The sequence below is a fragment of the Oncorhynchus kisutch genome, linkage group LG18 (assembly GCF_002021735.2).
Source record: "Oncorhynchus kisutch isolate 150728-3 linkage group LG18, Okis_V2, whole genome shotgun sequence".
Lineage (NCBI taxonomy): Eukaryota > Metazoa > Chordata > Actinopteri > Salmoniformes > Salmonidae > Oncorhynchus > Oncorhynchus kisutch.
The window spans coordinates 42,232,903-42,256,715 of NC_034191.2; the positions used below are offsets into that span (position 1 = coordinate 42,232,903).

At 53.7% G+C, this 23,813-nt stretch overlaps 1 protein-coding gene across 1 annotated transcript in view; it reads left to right on the plus strand.

Annotated features, from left to right (window-relative positions):
* LOC116354707 (Down syndrome cell adhesion molecule-like protein 1 homolog) overlaps nucleotides 1–15,755 on the plus strand; it is a 178,526-nt gene extending 162,771 nt beyond the window's left edge. Inside the window, exons 8-14 of the mRNA XM_031795285.1 lie at nucleotides 13,821–13,876; nucleotides 14,083–14,120; nucleotides 14,270–14,288; nucleotides 14,400–14,455; nucleotides 15,421–15,457; nucleotides 15,570–15,588; nucleotides 15,682–15,755. Of these exons, the coding sequence (XP_031651145.1) occupies nucleotides 13,821–13,876; nucleotides 14,083–14,120; nucleotides 14,270–14,288; nucleotides 14,400–14,455; nucleotides 15,421–15,457; nucleotides 15,570–15,588; nucleotides 15,682–15,755 (299 nt within the window). The remainder of the gene's footprint in view (nucleotides 1–13,820; nucleotides 13,877–14,082; nucleotides 14,121–14,269; nucleotides 14,289–14,399; nucleotides 14,456–15,420; nucleotides 15,458–15,569; nucleotides 15,589–15,681) is intronic.
* The last annotated feature ends 8,058 nt before the right edge of the window (nucleotides 15,756–23,813 follow it).

Sequence of the window (23,813 nt, forward strand, 5' to 3'; positions counted from 1 at the left end):
AGAGACAGACAGAACCGGGCTACGGAGGTCCGATCTCCCCCTGTCACCCAGAGACAGACAGACCGGGCTACGGAGGTCCGATCTCCCCCTGTCACCCAGAGACAGACAGAACCGGGCTACGGAGGTCCGATCTCCCCCTGTCACCCAGAGACAGACAGAACCGGGCTACGGAGGTCCGATCTCCCCTGTCACCCAGAGACAGACAGAACCGGGCTACGGAGGTCCGATCTCCCCCTGTCACCCAGAGACAGACAGAACCGGGCTACGGAGGTCCGATCTCCCCCTGTCACCCAGAGACAGACAGAACCGGGCTACGGAGGTCCGATCTCCCCCTGTCACCCAGAGACAGACAGAAGAACCGGGCTACGGAGGTCCGATCTCCCCCTGTCACCCAGAGACAGACACAGAACCGGGCTACGGAGGTCCGATCTCCCCCTGTCACCCAGAGACAGACAGAACGGGCTACGGAGGTCCGATCTCCCCCTGTCACCCAGAGACAGACAGAACCGGGCTACGGAGGTCCGATCTCCCCCTGTCACCCAGAGACAGACAGAACCGGGCTACGGAGGTCCGATCTCCCCCTGTCACCCAGAGACAGACAGAACCGGGCTACGGAGGTCCGATCTCCCCCTGTCACCCAGAGACAGACAGAACCGGCTACGGAGGTCCGATCTCCCCCTGTCACCCAGAGACAGACAGAACCGGGCTACGGAGGTCCGATCTCCCCCTGTCACCCAGAGACAGACGACAAACCGGGCTACGGAGGTCCGATCTCCCCCTGTCACCCAGAGACAGACAGAACCGGGCTACGGAGGTCCGATCTCCCCCTGTCACCCAGAGACAGACAGAACCGGGCTACGGAGGTCCGATCTCCCCCTGTCACCCAGAGACAGACAGAACCGGGCTACGGAGGTCCGATCTCCCCCTGTCACCCAGAGACAGACAGAACCGGGCTACGGAGGTCCGATCTCCCCCTGTCACCCAGAGACAGACAGAACCGGGCTACGGAGGTCCATCTCCCCCCTGTCACCCAGAGACAGACAGAACCGGGCTACGGAGGTCCGATCTCCCCCTGTCACCCAGAGACAGACAGAACCGGGCTACGGAGGTCCGATCTCCCCCTGTCACCCAGAGAGACAGACAGAACCGGGCTACGGAGGTCCGATCTCCCCCTGTCACCCCAGAGACAGACAGAACCGGGCTACGGAGGTCCGATCTCCCCCTGTCACCCAGAGACAGACAGAACCGGGCTACGGAGGTCCGATCTCCCCCTGTCACCCAGAGACAGACAGAACCGGGCTACGGAGGTCCGATCTCCCCCTGTCACCCAGAGACAGACAGAACCGGGCTACGGAGGTCCGATCTCCCCCTGTCACCCAGAACAGACAGACAGAACCGGGCTACGGAGTCCGATCCCCCTGTCCCCCTCCCCCTGTCACCAGAGACAGACAGAACGGGCTACGGAGGTCCGATCTCCCCTGTCACCCAGAGACAGACAGAACCGGGCTACGGAGGTCCGATCTCCCCCTGTCACCCAGAGACAGACAGAACCGGGCTACGGAGGTCCGATCTCCCCCTGTCACCCAGAGACAGACAGAACCGGGCTACGGAGGTCCGATCTCCCCCTGTCACCCAGAGACAGACAGAACCGGGCTACGGAGGTCCGATCTCCCCCTGTCACCCAGAGACAGACAGAACCGGGCTACGGAGGGCCGATCTCCCCCTGTCACCAAGAGACAGACAGAACCGGGCTACGGAGGTCCGATCTCCCCGTCACCCAGAGACAGACAGAACCGGGCTACGGAGGTCCGATCTCCCCCTGTCACCCAGAGACAGACAGAACCGGGCTACGGAGGTCCGATCTCCCCCTGTCACCCAGAGACAGACAGAACCGGCTACGGAGGTCCGATCTCCCCTGTCACCCAGAGACAGACAGAACCGGGCTACGGAGGTCCGATCTCCCCCTGTCACCCAGAGACAGACAGAACCGGGCTACGGAGGTCCGATCTCCCCCTGTCACCCAGAGACAGACAGAACCGGGCTACGGAGGTCCGATCTCCCCCTGTCACCCAGAGACAGACAGACAGACAGAACCGGGCTACGGAGGTCCGATCTCCCCCTGTCACCCAGAGACAGACACAGAACCGGGCTACGGAGGTCCGATCTCCCCTGTCACCCAGAGACAGACAGAACCGGGCTACGGAGGTCCGATCTCCCCCTGTCACCCAGAGACAGACAGAACCGGGCTACGGAGGTCCCATCTCCCCCTGTCACCCAGAGACAGACAGAACCGGGCTACGGAGGTCCGTTCTCCCCCTGTCACCCAGAGACAGACAGAACCGGGCTACGGAGGTCCCATCTCCCCCTGTCACCCAGAGACAGACAGAACCGGGCTACGGAGGTCCGATCTCCCCCTGTCACCCAGAGACAGACAGAACCGGGCTACGGAGGTCCGATCTCCCCCTGTCACCCAGAGACAGACAGACAGAACCGGGCTACGGAGGTCCGATCTCCCCCTGTCACCCAGAGACAGACAGAACCGGGCTACGGAGGTCCGATCTCCCCCTGTCACCCAGAGACAGACAGAACCGGGCTACGGAGGTCCGATCTCCCCCTGTCACCCAGAGACAGACAGAACCGGGCTACGGAGGTCCGATCTCCCCCTGTCACCCAGAGACAGACAGAACCGGGCTACGGAGGTCCGATCTCCCCCTGTCACCCAGAGACAGACAGAACCGGGCTACGGAGGTCCCATCTCCCCCTGTCACCCAGAGACAGACAGCACCAGGCTACGGAGGTCCGATCTCCCCCTGTCACCCAGAGACAGACAGAATCGGGCTACGGAGGTCCGATCTCCCCCTGTCACCAGAGACAGACAGAACCGGGCTACGGAGTCCCATCTCCCCCTGTCAACCAGAGACAGACAGAACCGGGCTACGGAGGTCCCATCTCCCCCTGTCACCCAGAGACAGACAGCACCGGGCTACGGAGGTCCGATCTCCCCCTGTCACCCAGAGACAGACAGAACCGGGCTACGGATGTCTGTTCTCCCCCTGTCACCCAGAGACAGACAGAACCGGGCTACGGAGGGCCGATCTCCCCCTGTCACCAAGAGACAGACATAACCGGGCTACGGAGGTCCGATCTCCCCCTGTCACCCAGAGACAGACAGAACCGGGCTACGGAGGGCCGATCTCCCCCTGTCACCAAGAGACAGACAGAACCGGGCTACGGAGGTCCGATCTCCCCCTGTCACCCAGAGACAGACAGAACCGGGCTACGGAGGTCCTGATCTCCCCCTGTCACCCAGATACAGACAGAACCGGGCTACGGAGGTCCGAACTCCCCTGTCACCCAGAGTCAGACAGAACCGGGCTACGGAGGTCTGATCTGCCCCTGTCACCCAGAGACAGACAGAACCGGCTACGGAGGTCCGATCTCCCCCTGTCACCCAGAGTCAGACAGACAGAACCGGGCTACGGAGGTCCGAAATCCCCCTGTCACCCAGAGTCAGACAGAACCGGGCTACGGAGGTCTGATCTGCCCCTGTCACCCAGAGACAGACAGAACCGGACTACGGAGGTCCGATCTCCCCCTGTCACCTAGAGACAGACAGACAGAACCGGGCTACGGAGGTCCGATCTCCCCCTGTCACACAGAGACAGACAGACAGAACCGGGCTACGGAGGTCTGATCTCCCCCTGTCACCCAGAGACAGACAGAATCTGGCTACGGAGGTCCGATCTCCCCTTGTCACCCAGAGAGACAGACAGAACCGGCTACGGAGGTCCCATCTCCCCCTGTCACCCAGAGACAGACAGAACCGGGCTACGGAGGTCCCATCTCCCCCTGTCACACAGAGACAGACAGAACCGGGCTACGGAGGTCCCATCTCCCCATGTCACCCAGAGACAGACAGAACCGGGCTACGGAGTTCCATCTCCCCCTGTCACCCAGAGACAGACAGCACCGGACTACGTAGGTCCGATCTCCCCCTTTACCCAGAGACAGATGGACAGAACGGGCTAGGAAGGTCCGATCTCCCCCTGTCACCCAGAGACAGACAGAACCGGGCTACGGAGGTCCCATCTCCCCCTGTCACCCAGAGACAGACAGCACCGGGCTACGGAGGTCCGATCTCCCCCTGTCACCCAGAGACAGACAGAACCGGACTACGGAGGTCCGATCTCCCCTGTCACCCAGAGACAGACAGAAACCGGGCTACGGAGGTCCCATCTCCCCCTGTCACCCAGAGACAGACAGAACCGGGCTACGGATGTCTGTTCTCCCCCTGTCACCCAGAGACAGACAGAACCGGGCTACGGAGGTCCCCTCTCCCCCTGTCACCCCGAGACAGACAGAACCGGGCTACGGAGGTCCGATCTCCCCCTGTCACCCAGAGTCAGACAGACAGAACCGGGCTACGGAGGTCCGAAATCCCCCTGTCACCCAGAGTCAGACAGAACCGGGCTACGGAGGACTGATCTGCCCCTGTCACCCAGAGACAGACAGAACCGGACTACGGAGGTCCGATCTCCCCCTGTCACCTAGAGACAGACAGACAGAACCGGGCTACGGAGGTCCGATCTCCCCCTGTCACCCAGAGACAGACAGACAGAACCGGGCTACGGAGGTCCGATCTCCCCCTGTCACCCAGAGACAGACAGCACCGGGCTACGTAGGTCCGATCTCCCCCTGTTACCCAGAGACAGATGGACAGAACCGGGATAAGGAGGTCCGATCTCCCCCTGTCACCCAGAGACAGACAGAACCGGGCTACGGAGGTCCCATCTCCCCCTGTCACCCAGAGACAGACAGAACCGGGCTACGGAGGTCCCATCTCCCCCTGTCACCCAGAGACAGACAGAACCGGGCTACGGAGGTCCAATCTCCCCCTGTCACCCAGAGACAGACAGCACCGGGCTACGGAGGTCCGATCTCCCCCTGTCACCCAGAGACAGACAGAACCGGGCTACGGAGGTCCAATCTCCCCCTGTCACCCAGAGACAGACAGCACCGGGCTACGGAGTTCCCATCTCCCCCTGTCACCCAGAGACAGACAGCACCGGACTACGTAGGTCCGATCTCCCCCTGTTACCCAGAGACAGATGGACAGAACCGGGCTAGGAAGGTCCGATCTCCCCTGTCACCCAGAGACAGACAGAAACCGGGCTACGGAGGTCCCATCTCCCCTGTCACCCAGAGACAGACAGCACCGGGCTACGGAGGTCCGATCTCCCCCTGTCACCCAGAGACAGACAGAACCGGACTACGGAGGTCCGATCTCCCCCTGTCACCCAGAGACAGACAGAACCGGGCTACGGAGGTCCCATCTCCCCCTGTCACCCAGAGACAGACAGAACCGGGCTACGGATGTCTGTTCTCCCCCTGTCACCCAGAGACAGACAGAACCGGGCTACGGAGGTCCCCTCTCCCCCTGTCACCCCCGAGACAGACAGAACCGGGCTACGGAGGTCCGATCTCCCCCTGTCACCCAGAGTCAGACAGACAGAACCGGCTACGGAGGTCCGAAATCCCCCTGTCACCCAGAGTCAGACAGAACCGGGCTACGGAGGACTGATCTGCCCCTGTCACCCAGAGACAGACAGAACCGGACTACGGAGGTCCGATCTCCCCCTGTCACCTAGAGACAGACAGACAGAACCGGGCTACGGAGGTCCGATCTCCCCCTGTCACCCAGAGACAGACAGACAGAACCGGGCTACGGAGGTCCGATCTCCCCCTGTCACCCAGAGACAGACAGCACCGGGCTACGTAGGTCCGATCTCCCCCTGTTACCCAGAGACAGATGGACAGAACCGGGATAAGGAGGTCCGATCTCCCCCTGTCACCCAGAGACAGACAGAACCGGGCTACGGAGTTCCCATCTCCCCCTGTCACCCAGAGACAGACAGAACCGGGCTACGGAGGTCCCATCTCCCCCTGTCACCCAGAGACAGACAGAACCGGGCTACGGAGGTCCAATCTCCCCCTGTCACCCAGAGACAGACAGCACCGGGCTACGGAGGTCCGATCTCCCCCTGTCACCCAGAGACAGACAGAACCGGGCTACGGAGGTCCAATCTCCCCCTGTCACCCAGAGACAGACAGCACCGGGCTACGGAGGTCCGATCTCCCCCGACACCCAGAGACAGACAGAACCGGGCTACGGAGGTCTGATCTCCCCCTGTCACCCAGAGACAGACAGAACCGGGCTACGGAGGTCCGATCTCCCCCTGTCACCCAGAGACAGACAGACAGAACCGGGCTACGGAGGTCCGATCTCCCCCTGTCACCCAGAGACAGACAGAATCGGGCTACGGAGGTCCGATCTCCCCTTGTCACCCAGAGACAGACAGCACCGGGCTACGGAGGTCCGATCTCCCCCTGTCACCCAGAGACAGACAGAACCGGGCTACGGATGTCTGTTCTCCCCCTGTCACCCAGAGACAGACAGAACCGGGCTACGGAGGTACGTTCTCCCCCATGTCACCCAGAGACAGACATAACCGGGCTACGGAGGTCCGATCTCCCCCTGTCACCCAGAGACAGACAGAACCGGGCTACGGAGGGCCGATCTCCCCCTGTCACCAAGAGACAGACATAACCGGGCACGGAGGTCCGATCTCCCCCGGTCACCCAGAGACAGACAGAACCGGGCTACGGAGGTCCGAACTCCCCCTGTCACCCAGAGTCAGACAGAACCGGGCTACGGAGGTCTGATCTGCCCCTGTCACCCAGAGACAGACAGAACCGGGCTACGGAGGTCCGTTCTCCCCCGTCACCCAGAGTCAGACAGACAGAACCGGGCTACGGAGGTCCGAAATCCCCTGTCACCCAGAGTCAGACAGAACCGGGCTACGGAGGTCTGATCTGCCCCTGTCACCCAGAGACAGACAGAACCGGACTACGGAGGTCCGATCTCCCCCTGTCACCCAGAGACAGACAGACAGACAGAACCGGGCTACGGAGGTCCGATCTCCCCCTGTCACCCAGAGACAGACAGACAGAACCGGGCTACGGAGGTCTGATCTGCCCCTGTCACCCAGAGACAGACAGAACCGGACTACGGAGGTCCGATCTCCCCCTGTCACCCAGAGTCAGACAGAACCGGGCTACGGAGGTCCGATCTCCCCCTGTCACCCAGAGACAGACAGACAGAACCGGGCTACGGAGGTCTGATCTGCCCCTGTCACCCAGAGACAGACAGAACCGGGCTACGGAGGTCCGATCTCCCCCTGTCACCCAGAGACAGACAGAACCGGGCTACGGAGGTCCGATCTCCCCCTGTCACCCAGAGACAGACAGACAGAACCGGGCTACGGAGGTCTGATCTGCCCCTGTCACCCAGAGACAGACAGAACCGGGCTACGGAGGTCCGATCTCCCCCTGTCACCCAGAGACAGACAGCACCGGGCTACGGAGGTCCGATCTCCCCCTGTCACCCAGAGACAGACAGAATCGGGCTACGGAGGTCCGATCTCCCCCTGTCACCCAGAGACAGACAGAACCGGGCTACGGAGGTCCCATCTCCCCCTGTCACCCAGAGACAGACAGAACCGGGCTACGGAGGTCCCATCTCCCCCTGTCACCCAGAGACACACAGCACCGGGCTACGGAGGTCCGATCTCCCCCTGTCACCCAGAGACAGACAGAATCGGGCTACGGAGGTCCGATCTCCCCCTGTCACCCAGAGACAGACAGAACCGGGCTACGGAGGTCCCATCTCCCCCTGTCACCCAGAGACAGACAGAACCGGGCTACGGAGGTCCCATCTCCCCCTGTCACCCAGAGACAGACAGAACCGGGCTACGGAGGTCCCATCTCCCCCTGTCACCCAGAGACAGACAGCACCGGGCTACGGAGGTCCGATCTCCCCCTGTCACCCAGAGACAGACAGAACCGGGCTACGGAGGTCCCATCTCCCCCTGTCACCCAGAGACAGACAGAACCGGGCTACGGATGTCTGTTCTCCCCCTGTCACCCAGAGACAGACAGAACCGGGCTACGGAGGTCCCCTCTCCCCCTGTCACCCCGAGACAGACAGAACCGGGCTACGGAGGTCCGATCTCCCCCTGTCACCCAGAGTCAGACAGACAGAACCGGGCTACGGAGGTCCGAAATCCCCCTGTCACCCAGAGTCAGACAGAACCGGGCTACGGAGGACTGATCTGCCCCTGTCACCCAGAGACAGACAGAACCGGACTACGGAGGTCCGATCTCCCCCTGTCACCTAGAGACAGACAGACAGAACCGGGCTACGGAGGTCCGATCTCCCCCTGTCACCCAGAGACAGACAGACAGAACCGGGCTACGGAGGTCCGATCTCCCCCTGTCACCCAGAGACAGACAGCACCGGGCTACGTAGGTCCGATCTCCCCCTGTTACCCAGAGACAGATGGACAGAACCGGGATAAGGAGGTCCGATCTCCCCCTGTCACCCAGAGACAGACAGAACCGGGCTACGGAGTTCCCATCTCCCCCTGTCACCCAGAGACAGACAGAACCGGGCTACGGAGGTCCCATCTCCCCCTGTCACCCAGAGACAGACAGAACCGGGCTACGGAGGTCCAATCTCCCCCTGTCACCCAGAGACAGACAGCACCGGGCTACGGAGGTCCGATCTCCCCCTGTCACCCAGAGACAGACAGAACCGGGCTACGGAGGTCCAATCTCCCCCTGTCACCCAGAGACAGACAGCACCGGGCTACGGAGGTCCGATCTCCCCCGACACCCAGAGACAGACAGAACCGGGCTACGGAGGTCTGATCTCCCCCTGTCACCCAGAGACAGACAGAACCGGGCTACGGAGGTCCGATCTCCCCCTGTCACCCAGAGACAGACAGACAGAACCGGGCTACGGAGGTCCGATCTCCCCCTGTCACCCAGAGACAGACAGAATCGGGCTACGGAGGTCCGATCTCCCCTTGTCACCCAGAGACAGACAGCACCGGGCTACGGAGGTCCGATCTCCCCCTGTCACCCAGAGACAGACAGAACCGGGCTACGGATGTCTGTTCTCCCCCTGTCACCCAGAGACAGACAGAACCGGGCTACGGAGGTACGTTCTCCCCCATGTCACCCAGAGACAGACATAACCGGGCTACGGAGGTCCGATCTCCCCCTGTCACCCAGAGACAGACAGAACCGGGCTACGGAGGGCCGATCTCCCCCTGTCACCAAGAGACAGACATAACCGGGCACGGAGGTCCGATCTCCCCCGGTCACCCAGAGACAGACAGAACCGGGCTACGGAGGTCCGAACTCCCCCTGTCACCCAGAGTCAGACAGAACCGGGCTACGGAGGTCTGATCTGCCCCTGTCACCCAGAGACAGACAGAACCGGGCTACGGAGGTCCGTTCTCCCCCTGTCACCCAGAGTCAGACAGACAGAACCGGGCTACGGAGGTCCGAAATCCCCTTGTCACCCAGAGTCAGACAGAACCGGGCTACGGAGGTCTGATCTGCCCCTGTCACCCAGAGACAGACAGAACCGGACTACGGAGGTCCGATCTCCCCCTGTCACCCAGAGACAGACAGACAGACAGAACCGGGCTACGGAGGTCCGATCTCCCCCTGTCACCCAGAGACAGACAGACAGAACCGGGCTACGGAGGTCTGATCTGCCCCTGTCACCCAGAGACAGACAGAACCGGACTACGGAGGTCCGATCTCCCCCTGTCACCCAGAGTCAGACAGAACCGGGCTACGGAGGTCCGATCTCCCCCTGTCACCCAGAGACAGACAGACAGAACCGGGCTACGGAGGTCTGATCTGCCCCTGTCACCCAGAGACAGACAGAACCGGGCTACGGAGGTCCGATCTCCCCCTGTCACCCAGAGACAGACAGAACCGGGCTACGGAGGTCCGATCTCCCCCTGTCACCCAGAGACAGACAGACAGAACCGGGCTACGGAGGTCTGATCTGCCCCTGTCACCCAGAGACAGACAGAACCGGGCTACGGAGGTCCGATCTCCCCTGTCACCCAGAGACAGACAGCACCGGGCTACGGAGGTCCGATCTCCCCCTGTCACCCAGAGACAGACAGAATCGGGCTACGGAGGTCCGATCTCCCCCTGTCACCCAGAGACAGACAGAACCGGGCTACGGAGGTCCCATCTCCCCCTGTCACCCAGAGACAGACAGAACCGGGCTACGGAGGTCCCATCTCCCCCTGTCACCCAGAGACACACAGCACCGGGCTACGGAGGTCCGATCTCCCCCTGTCACCCAGAGACAGACAGAATCGGGCTACGGAGGTCCGATCTCCCCCTGTCACCCAGAGACAGACAGAACCGGGCTACGGAGGTCCCATCTCCCCCTGTCACCCAGAGACAGACAGAACCGGGCTACGGAGGTCCCATCTCCCCCTGTCACCCAGAGACAGACAGAACCGGGCTACGGAGGTCCCATCTCCCCCTGTCACCCAGAGACAGACAGCACCGGGCTACGGAGGTCCGATCTCCCCTGTCACCCAGAGACAGACAGAACCGGGCTACGGATGTCTGTTCTCCCCCTGTCACCCAGAGACAGACAGAACCGGGCTACGGAGGTCCCATCTCCCCCTGTCACCCAGAGACAGACAGAACCGGGCTACGGATGTCTGTTCTCCCCCTGTCACCCAGAGACAGACAGAACCGGGCTACGGAGGTCCGTTCTCCACCATGTCACCCAGAGACAGACAGAACCGGGCTACGGAGGTCCGATCTCCCCCTGTCACCCAGAGACAGACAGAACCGGGCTACGGAGGTCCCATCTCCCCCTGTCACCCAGAGACAGACAGAACCGGGCTACGGAGTTCCCATCTCCCCCTGTCACCCAGAGACAGATGGACAGAACCGGGCTACGGAGGTCCGATCTCCCCCTGTCACCCAGAGACAGACAGAATCGGGCTACGGAGGTCCGATCTCCCCCTGTCACCCAGAGACAGACAGAACCGGGCTACGGAGGTCCCATCTCCCCCTGTCACCCAGAGACAGACAGAACCGGGCTACGGAGGTCCCATCTCCCCCTGTCACCTAGAGACAGACAGAACCGGGCTACGGAGGTCCGATCTCCCCTGTCACCCAGAGACAGACAGACAGAACCGGGCTACGGAGGTCCCATCTCCCCCTGTCACCCAGAGACAGACAGAACCGGGCTACGGAGGTCCGATCTCCCCCTGTCACCCAGAGACAGACAGAATCGGGCTACAGAGGTCCGATCTCCCCCTGTCACCCAGAGACCGACAGACAGAACCGGGCTACGGAGGTCCGAACTCCCCCCTGTCACCCAGAGTCAGACAGAACCGGGCTACGGAGGTCTGATCTGCCCCTGTCACCCAGAGACAGACAGAACCGGGCTACGGAGGGCCGATCTCCCCCTGTCACCCAGAGTCAGACAGAACCGGGCTACGGAGGTCCGATTTCCCCCTGTTACCCAGAGACAGACAGAACCGGGCTACGGAGGTCCGATCTCCCCCTGTCACCCAGAGACAGACAGACAGAACCGGGCTACGGAGGTCCGACCTCCCCCTGTCACCCAGATACAGACAGAACCGGGCTACGGAGGTCCGATCTCCCCCTGTCACCCAGAGACAGACAGAACCGGGCTACGGAGGTCCGATCTCCCCCTGTCACCCAGAGACAGACAGAAACGGGCTACGGAGTTCCGATCTCCCCCTGTCACCCAGAGACAGACAGACAGAACCGGGCTACGGAGGTCCGAACTCCCCCTGTCACCCAGAGTCAGACAGAACCGGGCTACGGAGGTCCCATCTCCCCCTGTCACCCAGAGACAGACAGAACCGGGCTACGGAGGTCCGATCTCCCCCTGTCACCCAGAGACAGATGGACAGAACCAGGTTACGGAGGTCCCATCTCCCCCTGTCACCCAGAGACAGACAGAACCGGGCTACGGAGGTCCGATCTCCCCCTGTCACCCAGAGACAGACAGAACCGGGCTACGGAGGTCCGATATCCCTCTGTCACCCAGAGAGAGACAGACAGAACCGGGCTACGGAGGTCCGAACTCCCCCTGTCACCCAGAGACAGACAGAACCGGGCTACGGAGGTCCGACCTCCCCCTGTCACCCAGAGACAGACAGAACCGGGCTACGGAGGTCCGATCTCCCCTGTCACCCAGAGACAGACAGACAGAACCGGGCTACGGAGGTCCGAACTCCCCCTGTCACCCAGAGTCAGACAGAACCGGGCTACGGAGGTCCGATCTCCCCCTGTTACCCAGAGACAGACAGAACCGGGCTACGGAGGTCCGATCTCCCCCTATCACCCAGAGTCAGGCTGATGCGGGCTACGGAGGTCCGATCTCCCCATGTCACCCAGAGACAGTCAGAACCGGGCTACTGAGGTCCGATCTCCCCCTGTCAAACAGAGACAGACAGACAGAACCGGGCTACGGAGGTCCGATCTCCCCCTGTCACCCAGAGTCAGGCTGATACGGGCTACGGAGGTCCGATCTCCCCCTGTTACCCAGAGACAGACAGAACCGGGCTACGGAGGTCCGATCTCCCCCTGTCACCCAGAGACAGACAGACAGAACCGGGCTACGGAGGTACGATCTCCCCCTGTCACCCAGAGACAGACAGAACCGGGCTACGGAGGTCCCATCTCCCCCTGTCACCCAGAGACAGACCGAACCGGGCTACGGAGGTCTGATCTGCCCGTCACCCAGAGTCAGGCTGATGCGGGTTGGTATTGGCTCTCATTGGTCTCTTTGTATCTGATAAATGTCACCACTACCGGCGGGTTTTTTACATAATGCAGGGAGCTGGGGTCCTCGCGGCTCTCCTGAGCTGTCCCGTACTCTGCCTGATCGGGACATATACAGGGATACAGGCAGTGACTAGTGAACCACAACCTGGGCCTTGAACTGCAATCTCACCGTACACGGAGGTGACATGTACAGTCAAACTCCAGATTGTGTCTTTAGTCGAAGTCGATTTGTTAATATTTGCTCGTAAGCTTAAGAAGACGATGTTACATCGACATTTACATTTAGAAGATACTCTAATCCAGACGGCAGTACAGTTGGAGAGTTCATTTTCAGATCGCTCGCTACCACCACCACATAGCTCACATATGTCATACCTTTTGTTACAACTAGGACAAATGTAACTTTAATTTTCTCAAGAATGCATGACTTAAAGAAGATGAAATTAACATGTAATTAAGATGTCGATTTGTGATTAGCAGTGAAGATAATAGCTGTAAGGCTGGTCTTATGAAACACTGACAGCTTTGTCAGTAGGCAGTCGATAAGGGCTCAGTGGAGTGAAGGCCTGTCTCTGAGTTCAATAGAATGACTCAGTGTGTTCGGATCTACTACAGATAATTACTACAGCACACGGTCCAGACACACGCATGCACGGACATACACACATACACACACGTACGGACATACACACATACACACACACACACACATACACACACGGACACACACGCACACACACACGGACACACACGGACACACACACACGTACTGTCTGTTGTTTTGTGTTTCTGAACGATGAGGTTATCAGACATGAAGTGTATCCACTGAATGTGGTCTGCCCCAGGTATATCCCTCTGTGTGATATCTGTGGTCTGCCCCAGGTATATCCCTCTGTGTGATATCTGTGGTCTGCCCCAGGAATATCCCTCTGTGTGATATCTGTGGTCTGTCCCAGGTATATCCCTCTGTCCCAGGTATATCCCTCTGTGTGATATCTGTGGTCTGCCCCAGGTATATCCCTCTGTCCCAGGTATATCCCTCTGTCCCAGGTATATCCCTCTGTCCCAGGTATATCCCTCTGTGTGATATCTGTGGTCTGTCCCAGGTATATCCCTCTGTGTGATAGCTGTGGTCTGCCCCAGGTATATCCCTCTGTCCCAGGTATATCCCTCTGCCCCAGGTATATCCCTCTGTGTGATATCTGTGGTCTGTCCCAGGTATATCCCTCTGTCCCAGGTATATCCCTCTGCCCCAGGTATATCCCTCTGTGTGATATCTGTGGTCTGCCCCAGGTATATCCCTCTGTCCCAGGTATATCCCTCTGTCCCAGGTATATCCCTCTGTGTGATATCTGTGGTCTGTCCCAGGTATATCCCTCTGTCCCAGGTATATCCCTCTGCCCCAGGTATATCCCTCTGTCCCAGGTATATCCCTCTGTCCCAGGTATATCCCTCTGTGTGATATCTGTGGTCTGTCCCAGGTATATCCCTCTATGTGATATCTGTGGTCTGTCCCAGGTATATCCCTCTGTGTGATATCTGTGGTCTGTCCCAGGTATATCCCTCTGTCCCAGGTATATCCCTCTGTGTGATATCTGTGGTCTGTCCCAGGTATATCCCTCTGTGTGATATCTGTGGTCTGTCCCAGGTATATCCCTCTGTGTGATATCTGTGGTCCGCCCCAGGTATATCCCTCTGTCCCAGGTATATCCCTCTGTGTGATATCTGTGGTCCGCCCCAGGTATATCCCTCTGCCCCAGGTATATCCCTCTGCCCCAGGTATATCCCTCTGCCCCAGGTATATCCCTCTGTGTGATATCTGTGGTCTGCCCCAGGTATATCCCTCTGTGTGATATCTGTGGTCTGTCCCAGGTATATCTCTCTGTGTGATATATATATATATATATATACATTTTTTCACCTTTATTTAACCAGGTAGGCTAGTTTAGAACAAGTTCTCATTTGCAACTGCGACCTGGCCAAGATAAAGCATAGCAGTGTGAACAGACAACACAGAGTTACACATGGAGTAAACAATTAACAAGTCAATAACACAGTAGAAAAAAAAGGTGAGTTGATATACAGTGTGTGCAAAAGGCATGAGGAGGTAGGCGAATGATTACAATTTTGCAGATTAACACTGGAGTGATAAATGATCAGATGGTCATGTACAGTTAGAGATATTGGTGTGCAGCAGAGCAGAAAAGTAAATAAATAAAAACAGTATTGGGATGAGGTAGGTAAAAATGGGTGGGCTATTTACCGATAGACTATGTACAGCTGCAGCGATTGGTTAACTGCTCAGATAGCAGATGTTTGAAATTGGTGAGGGAGATAAAAGTCTCCAACTTCATTGATTTTTGAAATTCGTTCCAGTCACAGGCAGCAGAGAACTGGAACGAAAGGCAGCCAAATGAGGTGTTGGCTTTAGGGATGATCAGTGAGATACACCTGCTGGAGCGCGTGCTACGGATGGGTGTTGCCATCGTGACCAGTGAACTGAGATAAGGTGGAGCTTTACCTAGCATGGACTTGTAGATGACCTGGAGCCAGTGGGTCTGGCGACGAATATGTAGCGAGGGCCAGCCGACTAGAGCATACAAGTCGCAGTGGTGGGTGGCATAAGGTGCTTTAGTGACAAAACAGATGGCATCTGTGGTCTGCCCCAGGTATATCCCTCTGTGTGATATCTGTGGTCTGCCCCAGGTATATCCCTCTGTGTGATATCTGTGGTCTGCCCCAGGTATATCCCTCTGTCCCAGGTATATCCCTCTGTGTGATATCTGTGGTCTGCCCCAGGTATATCCCTCTGTCCCAGGTATATCCCTCTGTGTGATATCTGTGGTCTGCCCCAGGTATATCCCTCTGTCCCAGGTATATCCCTCTGTGTGATATCTGTGGTCTGCCCCAGGTATATCCCTCTGTCCCAGGTATATCCCTCTGTGTGATATCTGTGGTCTCTCCCAGGTATATCCCTCTGTGTGATATCTGTGGTCCGCCCCAGGTATATCCCTCTGCCCCAGGTATATCCCTCTGTGTGATATCTGTGGTCTGCCCCAGGTATATCCCTCTGTGTGATATCTGTGGTAACTTTAAGTTAGATCTATTTTTAAATATCAATATCGGTCAACCCAAAATTGCTTTTTAAAGCTGTCATGGAAATAAATGTATTTCCTATTACCAAGTAATTTATGGTTCTGCTGAGCTATATGGATTTGTTTTAGGAAGGATGTACATTTTAGCATGTGCCTTTTACTGAGGAGTGGCTTCCGTCTTGCCTGATTGGTGAAGTGCTGCAGAGATGGCTGTCCTTCTGGAAGGTTCTCCCATCTCCACAGACAAACTTTAAAGTTTCTTGGTCACTTCCCTGACTAAGGCCCTTCTCCTCTGATTGCTCAGTGTGGCCGGACGGCCAGCTCTAGGAAGAGTCCTGGTGTTTCCAAACTTCTTCCATTTAAGAATGATGGAGGCCACTGTGTTCTTGGGGACCTTCAACGGTACAGAAATGTTCTGGTACCCTTCCCCAAATCTGTGGCTTGACACAATCCTGTCTCGGAGCTCTACGGACAATTCCTTCAACATCACAGCTTGGTTTTTGCTCTGACATGCACTGTCAACTGTGTGACCTTATATAGACAGGGGTGTGCCTTTACAAATCATGTCCAATCAATTGAATCTACCACAGGTGGACTCCAATCAAGTTGTAGAAGTATTTTAGGATGATCAATGGAAACAGGATGCACCTGAGCACAATTCTAAGTCTCATAGCAGAGTCTAATAGCAGGGTCTGAAAATGTAAATTAGGTATTTCTGTTTTGTATTTTTTATTTACATTTGCAAACATTTAAAAAAAAAACTGTTTTCATTTTGTATTGTATTCATAATTTGGTCAGTTATACTAGGATTGCAGTGTCCCGTTTTGTTGCTGGCATGTCATGCCAAAGTTTTCTTATCTTGCCAATGAACAAAATAATTAACCTCTACAGGATTGGTGTTGCACCCCAAGGGATGGTTTAGCTAACGTAGGCTAATGTGATTAGCATGAGGTTGTAAGTAACCCCAAAAACTCCCAGGACAAAGACATATCTAATATGGGCAGAAAGCTTACACTACATTCTTCTTAATCTAACTGCACTGTCCAATTTACATTAGATATTACAGTGAAAGAACACCAGCTATTGTTTGTGGAGAGTGCCCAATAATTAACTTCAAAACGTATTAATAAACCAATTAGGCACAGTTGTGCAATGATTCATTGGATCAGTTTAAAACGTTGCACATACACTGCTGCCATCTAGTGTCAAAAATCTAAATTGCGACTGGGCTGGAATAATACATTACATCCTTTCTCTTGCATTTCAAAAAATGGTACAAAATATTTACTGAAAACATGCTTTTTTTTGGTATTATCTTTTTACTGACTGTTAGCACTTGGTGGTCTATAGCAGCTTCCCACCAGAATGGTGCGCTTTAGGTGAGGCAGATGAACCTGTAGCCATATTACCTCAACAGTATTTAACATGACATCCTCTCTAAGCGTTACAGGAATGTGGTTCTGAATATAAACAGCAACACCTCCCCCGTTGGCATTTGTATTTTCTGTAGATGTTATAAGCATGTATTGCTACCACTATATCATCAAGGTATTATCTAAGAGAGTTTCAAAGCTAGTCAGAATAGGAATTCAGAATATGAATGTCATATTTTACTAGCAAGTTATTGACTTCATGAACCTTTGTATCTTAGGCTACATATGGTATATTATGGGATATTTTTCTGGGATGCTTGATCGTTTGCTTTGCTTTAACTGGGAGCTTATATGAGGTAGACATGCTCATGTTGTTTATATTTGAGTCAATAGTGCAGGGTGAGCTGCATAATGTGGACTTCCTACTAGGGCACTCGGCCTCAGTGCTAACTCTGATTCATAGGCACGTGACCTACAATAGATGCAGGATCAACAGAGGTATTAAGGGCAGTTAGGAGAGCATAAATTAAGTTACTGCCAATGCCCCTGGGATAATGTACATTTGCTGCAGAATTCGGACAACTCAGCATCACAATGGTAGGGATTAACTGAGCTGGTCTTGGGTCATTGGTAAGTCATTGTCTCAACACAGCCTTGACATAGAAGGATGACTGTATCTTTGTAGCGACTGTGTGTATTGATACACCATCCAAAGTGTAATTAATAACTTCACCATGCTCAAAGGGATATTCAATGTCTGCTTTGTTTTTTTACCCATCAACCAATAGTTAAAATCTAATTAAAATCATTGAACCCTTATTTTACCAGGTACAGTGCCTTGCGAAAGTATTTGGCCCCCTTGAACTTTGCGACCTTTTGCCACATTTCAGGCTTCAAACATAAAGATATAAAACTGTATTTTTTTTGTGAAGAATCAACAACAAGTGGGACACAATCATGAAGTGGAACGACATTTATTGGATATTTCAAACCTTTTTAACAATTCAAAAAACTGAAAAACTGGGCGTGCAAAATTATTCAGCCCCTTTAATTTCAGTGCAGCAAACTCTCCAGAAGTTCAGTGAGGATCTCTGAATGATCCAATGTTGACCTAAATGACTAATGATGATAAATACAATACACCTGTGTGTTAATAATAAATAGGCCAGTGACATTTAATATATTTTTTGGGGGGGGAAAGTCTCGCAGTACGATGACTTTCTGAAGACACTATGTTATTATATTTTATAATGTTTCTTAGGACATGAATAAACACATTAATAATGTATTTATTTTACATTTTTATACCCAAATCATATAATTACGAGAAGATATCTGAATCTTTTCAGTAGACAACTTTTTATTCACCATAACAGGAAAATACAAAAGTAATTATTTACAAATGATTTACAAGCAGGCAATGGAAAGCCTCTTGGGGCTAGTGGGTAGAATTTTCACTTTGGATAAATAGCGTGCCCAATTTCAACTTCCTGCTACTCATGCCAAGAATATAAGATATGCATATTATTTATAGAATTTAATAGAAAACACTGAAGTTTCTAAAACTGTTTGAATCATGTCTGTGAGTATAACAGAATTTATGTAGCGGGCAAAACCCTGAGGACTAACTGTTCAGATTTCTTTTGCCCCTCTCTGTTCCCTACATTTTCTTTGCCAAGAGATATTTCATAGGAACCTGTTTTCAGTTCCTACCGCTTCCACTGGATGTCACCAGTCTTTGGAATTTGGTTGTGGTTATTCCTTTGTGCAATGAAGAAGTAGGCAAACTCGGAACTGGGGACACTTTTGTGAGTTGCGCAAGATGTGAAAAGCAGCACTGGTTTGTTTTCTTTCCTGTATTGAACACAGATTGCCCCGTCTACAATTTGATCGATTATTAACGTTTAAAAACGTTAATTTGTATTACAAAAGTAGTTTGAAATATTTTGGCAAAGTTTATAGGCAAATTTTGAAATATTTTGTAGTGATGTTGCGTTTTTTGGATCAAATGCGCTTTATAAATGAATATTTTGGATACATATGGATGGAATTAATCAAACAAAAAGGAACAATTGTGATGTTTATGGGACAAATTGGAGTGCCAACAAAAGAAGCTCGTCAAAGGTAATGCATGTTTTATATTTTATTTCTGCGTTTTGTGTAGCGCCTGCAGGGTTGTAATTTGCTAGCTCCTTTGTTCACTGCTGGTGCAGATGGGTGCAGGCTATCAGATAATAGCTTCTTATGCTTTCGCCGAAAAGCATTTTTAAAATCTGACATGTTGGCTGGATTCACAACGAGTGTAGCTTTAATTGAGTATCTTACATGTGTGATTTAATGAAAGTATGAATTTTATAGCATTTTATTTGAATCTGGCACTCTGCATTTTCCCTGGCAATTGGCCAATTGAGGACATTTGCGTCCCGCCTATCCCTAAGAGGTTTTAACTTATTGTTGTGAATGTGAAGAAAGGAAACAGTGGAAGCTCTGAAGAATGAATGAATGAATGAATGTCAGAGGAATTTAGAGCATGCAGCTGTCAGGTTACCATGACTACAGTCTCTTGCTCCTTCATGACAAAAGTAACAATAAAAAATAATAATTCATTTTATTTGTAAACTGCTTCTCACACCTGTGCTCATTTATAAAATAATTAAAACAATTCAAAACACAGAATATAGAACAAAGAGAACAATCAAAGCTATATACAGGTGTTGTCAGATCTGGAGAACATGAGGACAGAATTATCAGAAGTCCTTGAAAGCTTTTCTGAACAGCACAGTCTTTAGCTGTGTACAGGACAGAGACTCTGCAGCCCTAATAGTGTCTGGAAGTGAGTTCTACAGACGCTGAGCTGCGCAACTGAAAACACTGTCACCCATAGTTTTTAGTCTGCTGTGGGCCTGATGAAGGGAGATTGACGTGGAGGAGAGAAGGGTGGTCTGATGTGGGGGTGCTGAAGGCAGAAGGACCTGGAGGAGAGAAGGGTGGTCTGATGTGGGGGTGCTGAAGGCAGATGGACCTGGAGGAGAGAAGGGTGGTCTGATGTGGGGGTGCTGAAGGCAGAAGGACCTGGAGGAGAGAAGGGTGGTCTGATGTGGGGGTGCTGAAGGGAACTGGACCTGGAGGAGTGAAGGGTGGTCTGATGTGGGGCTGCTGAAGGCAGAAGGACATGGAGGAGAGAAGGGTGGTCTGATGTGGGGGTGCTGAAGGGAGACGGCCCTGGAGGGGTGAAGGGTGGTCTGATGTGGGGGTGCTGAAGAGAGACGGCCCTGGAGGGGTGAAGGGTGCGTGTAGGGCAGGAGGGTAGGATTAGGTCAGACAGGAAATTGGGTCCAGAGTTGTGGATAGCTTGTTAGATGTGAACCAGGATTTGTAGTTGATGGGTGAGCATATGGGGAGCCAGTGGAGGTGGAACAGCACTGGAGTGATGTGCTCACGGGGGGAGATGTGTGTGAAGACACATATCTAGACGTATTGTAGCCTATTTAGACACTTGTCAGATGCGCCAACAAACAGGACATTACAATAGTCCAGTCGGGATGAAATAAAGGCGTGGCTAACTGGATAAGCTGCAGGTTGTGACAACATAGGTCGTAACCTGACAGTGTTCCAAAGACTGAAGAATGAGACTTGTCACACGCTTGATGTGAGCCTCAAATGAGAGCTGAATGTCAAATATCAAACCCAGGTTGACAGCCTCACTGGAGGGCAGGACCTTGACACCATCTAATATCCCAACCAGGTTGACAACCTCACTGGAGGGGAGGACCTTGACACCATCTAATATCACAACCAGGTTGACAACCTCACTGGAGGGCAGAGACCTTGACACCATCTAATATCCCAACCATGTGGACAACCTCACTGGAGGGGAGGACCTTGGCACCATTGAACCTATCTAATACCTCACATTGGGTATTAGTCCATCACCATTATGTGAGTTCTGCACCACAAGGGTCCTTGGTACTGTTCAGCATGTGCTGTGGAAATGCTACGGGGTGGTTGCATTCTGGGGGAAAGACAGTTCTTATAGGTAAAATCCTGCCGTTAGATCCAGTAGTGATGTTGCTTTGTGATGACTCTGATTTGCACTTGTCAGAACACCAACATAGAGTGAGGTTGGCAGGAACCACAGCTGCTAAGAAAATTATTGTACAAAGCTGGATTCCAGCTCATCACTTACCATTGCAACAACGGCTGCTCACATTTAAGTTGTCCTTATGGAGAAATTATGGAGAATCCTACCACCAGGATTCACAGGGCTAAGGTGTCCACTCTGGTTGTCCTTATGAAGCTCTCCACAGCCAGGATCCACAGGGCCAAGGTGTCCACTCTCCACAGCCAGGATCCACAGGGCCAAGGTGTCCACTCTCCACAGCCAGGATCCACAGGGCCAAGGTGTCCACTCTCCACAGCCAGGATCCACAGGGCCAAGGTGTCCCCTCTCCACAGCCAGGATCCACAGGGCCAAGTTGTCCCCTCTCCACAGCCAGGATCCTCAGGGCCAAGGTGTCCCCTCTCCACAGCCAGGATCCACAGGGCAAAGGTGTCTCCTCTCCACAGCCAGGATCCACAGGGCAAAGGTGTCCCCTCTCCACAGCCAGGATCCACAGGGCAAAGGTGTCCCCTCTCCACAGCCAGGATCCACAGGGCAAAGGTGTCCCCTCTCCACAGCCAGGATCCACAGGGCAAAGGTGTCCCCTCTCCACAGCCAGGATCCACAGGCCAAGGTGTCCACTCTCCACAGCCAGGATCCACAGGGCCAAGGTGTCCCCTCTCCACAGCCAGGATCCACAGCGCCAAGGTGTCCCCTCTCCACAGCCAGGATCCACAGGGCCAAGGTGTCCACTCTCCACAGCCAGGATCCACAGGGCCAAGGTGTCCACTCTGGACACATGAAAAAGCAGCAGCGGACATTTCTGAACTCTTAAACAACGGGCCTTTACATCCATGATTGATCAATTATCTGTCACTACCTCTGAGACTTTATGATGTGTTGTTCAGTAGATTTACTACGTAATTTTATTTATTGACATTGTTTTACATGCTATCTCAGAGAGAGAGAGAAAACAGACCCAGCAGAGCCCCAGGACAGCAACACAATTAGACCCATCTTCCCAAGAAAACTGGGCAAACTGGAATGCTCTCTGGCCCTAAACAGAGAGTACAGTACACCATTACAGAATACCTGACCACTGTGACCGCCATAGGCAGACCTGGCTCTCAAGAGAAGACCGGCTATGTGCACACTGCCCACAAAATGAGGTGGAAACAGAGCTGCACTTCCTAACCTCCTGACAAATGTATGACCATGTTAGAGATACATATTTTCCCACAGAACATACCCACAACAAATTAGAAAACAAACCAAACAATGAATAACTCTCATATGTTAAGTGAAATACTGCAGTGTGCCATCACATCAGAAAGATTTGTGTCCCATTGCCATTTGAAAAGGAAAACCAGTTGAGCACAAACAATAAAATTCCACCAATATCTGTTTATTTATTTTCCCCTATTGTTCGTACTACAACTATTTGCACAAAAAAATAAGAACTGTACATAGCAGATAATTTAACACTTGAAATGTCCCTCTCATCTTCAGACCTTTTGAAGTGCAGTGATTACTGTTAATTTCTAATCGTTTATTGTTGATGTTGTTTTATGTCTTCTTACTTTTGTTTATTGTTTATTACACTTGTAAACACGTCTCCAATGCCAATAAAGCCCATTTGAACTGACAAAACAATTCAGAGAGAGAAAAATAGAGACAGAAAGAGCGAGAGAGAGAGACAGAGAGAGGGAGATAGAGGGAGAGAGCGCAGAGAGACGAGACGAGAGAGAGAGAGACAGAGAGAGGGAGATAGAGGGAGAGAGCGCAGAGAGACGAGACGAGAGAGAGAGACAGAGAGAGGGAGATAGAGGGAGAGAGAGAGAGAGAGAGAGACAGAGAGAGAGAGCGAGAGAGAGAGACAGAGAGAGAGAGAGAGAGAGAGAGAGAGAGAGGGAGATAGAGGGAGAGAGCGCAGAGAGACGAGACGAGAGAGAGAGAGAGAGAGAGAGAGAGAGAGAGAGAGACAGAGAGAGGGAGATAGAGGGAGAGAGCGCAGAGAGACGAGACGAGAGAGAGAGAGAGAGAGAGAGAGAGAGAGAGAGAGAGAGACAGAGAGAGAGAGACAGAGAGAGGGAGATAGAGGGAGAGAGAGAGACAGAGAGAGAGAGAGAGAGAGAGACGAGACGAGAGACAGATATATTTTTTATATATTTATACCTTTCTATTTTATATTTATATCTTTATAGAACCTTTATATCTATCTAGAGAGAGAGAGAACAAGTATCAGCTGAAATACATTCCACTTTCCTTGCTTCCTTCACATAAACGCTGTTGTCAGCCAGAGATGCAGCAGCGATTCATCTCCAGAAAAGACACACAACAAACACAAAAGCAATGTGACAAGAAGAGTGCAGTTTATTGGGTTTCCACAGTCGTCAAGGATACCAACGCTATGATAAAACATGTTTTGTGCGAGCGGGTGGGGAACAGATTGCCAATACAAAAGCCCGTGTTGATATTGTTGTAATTGAGATTTTCAGTGAAGGCGCATCATTCAGGGAGGGAAAAGAAGGA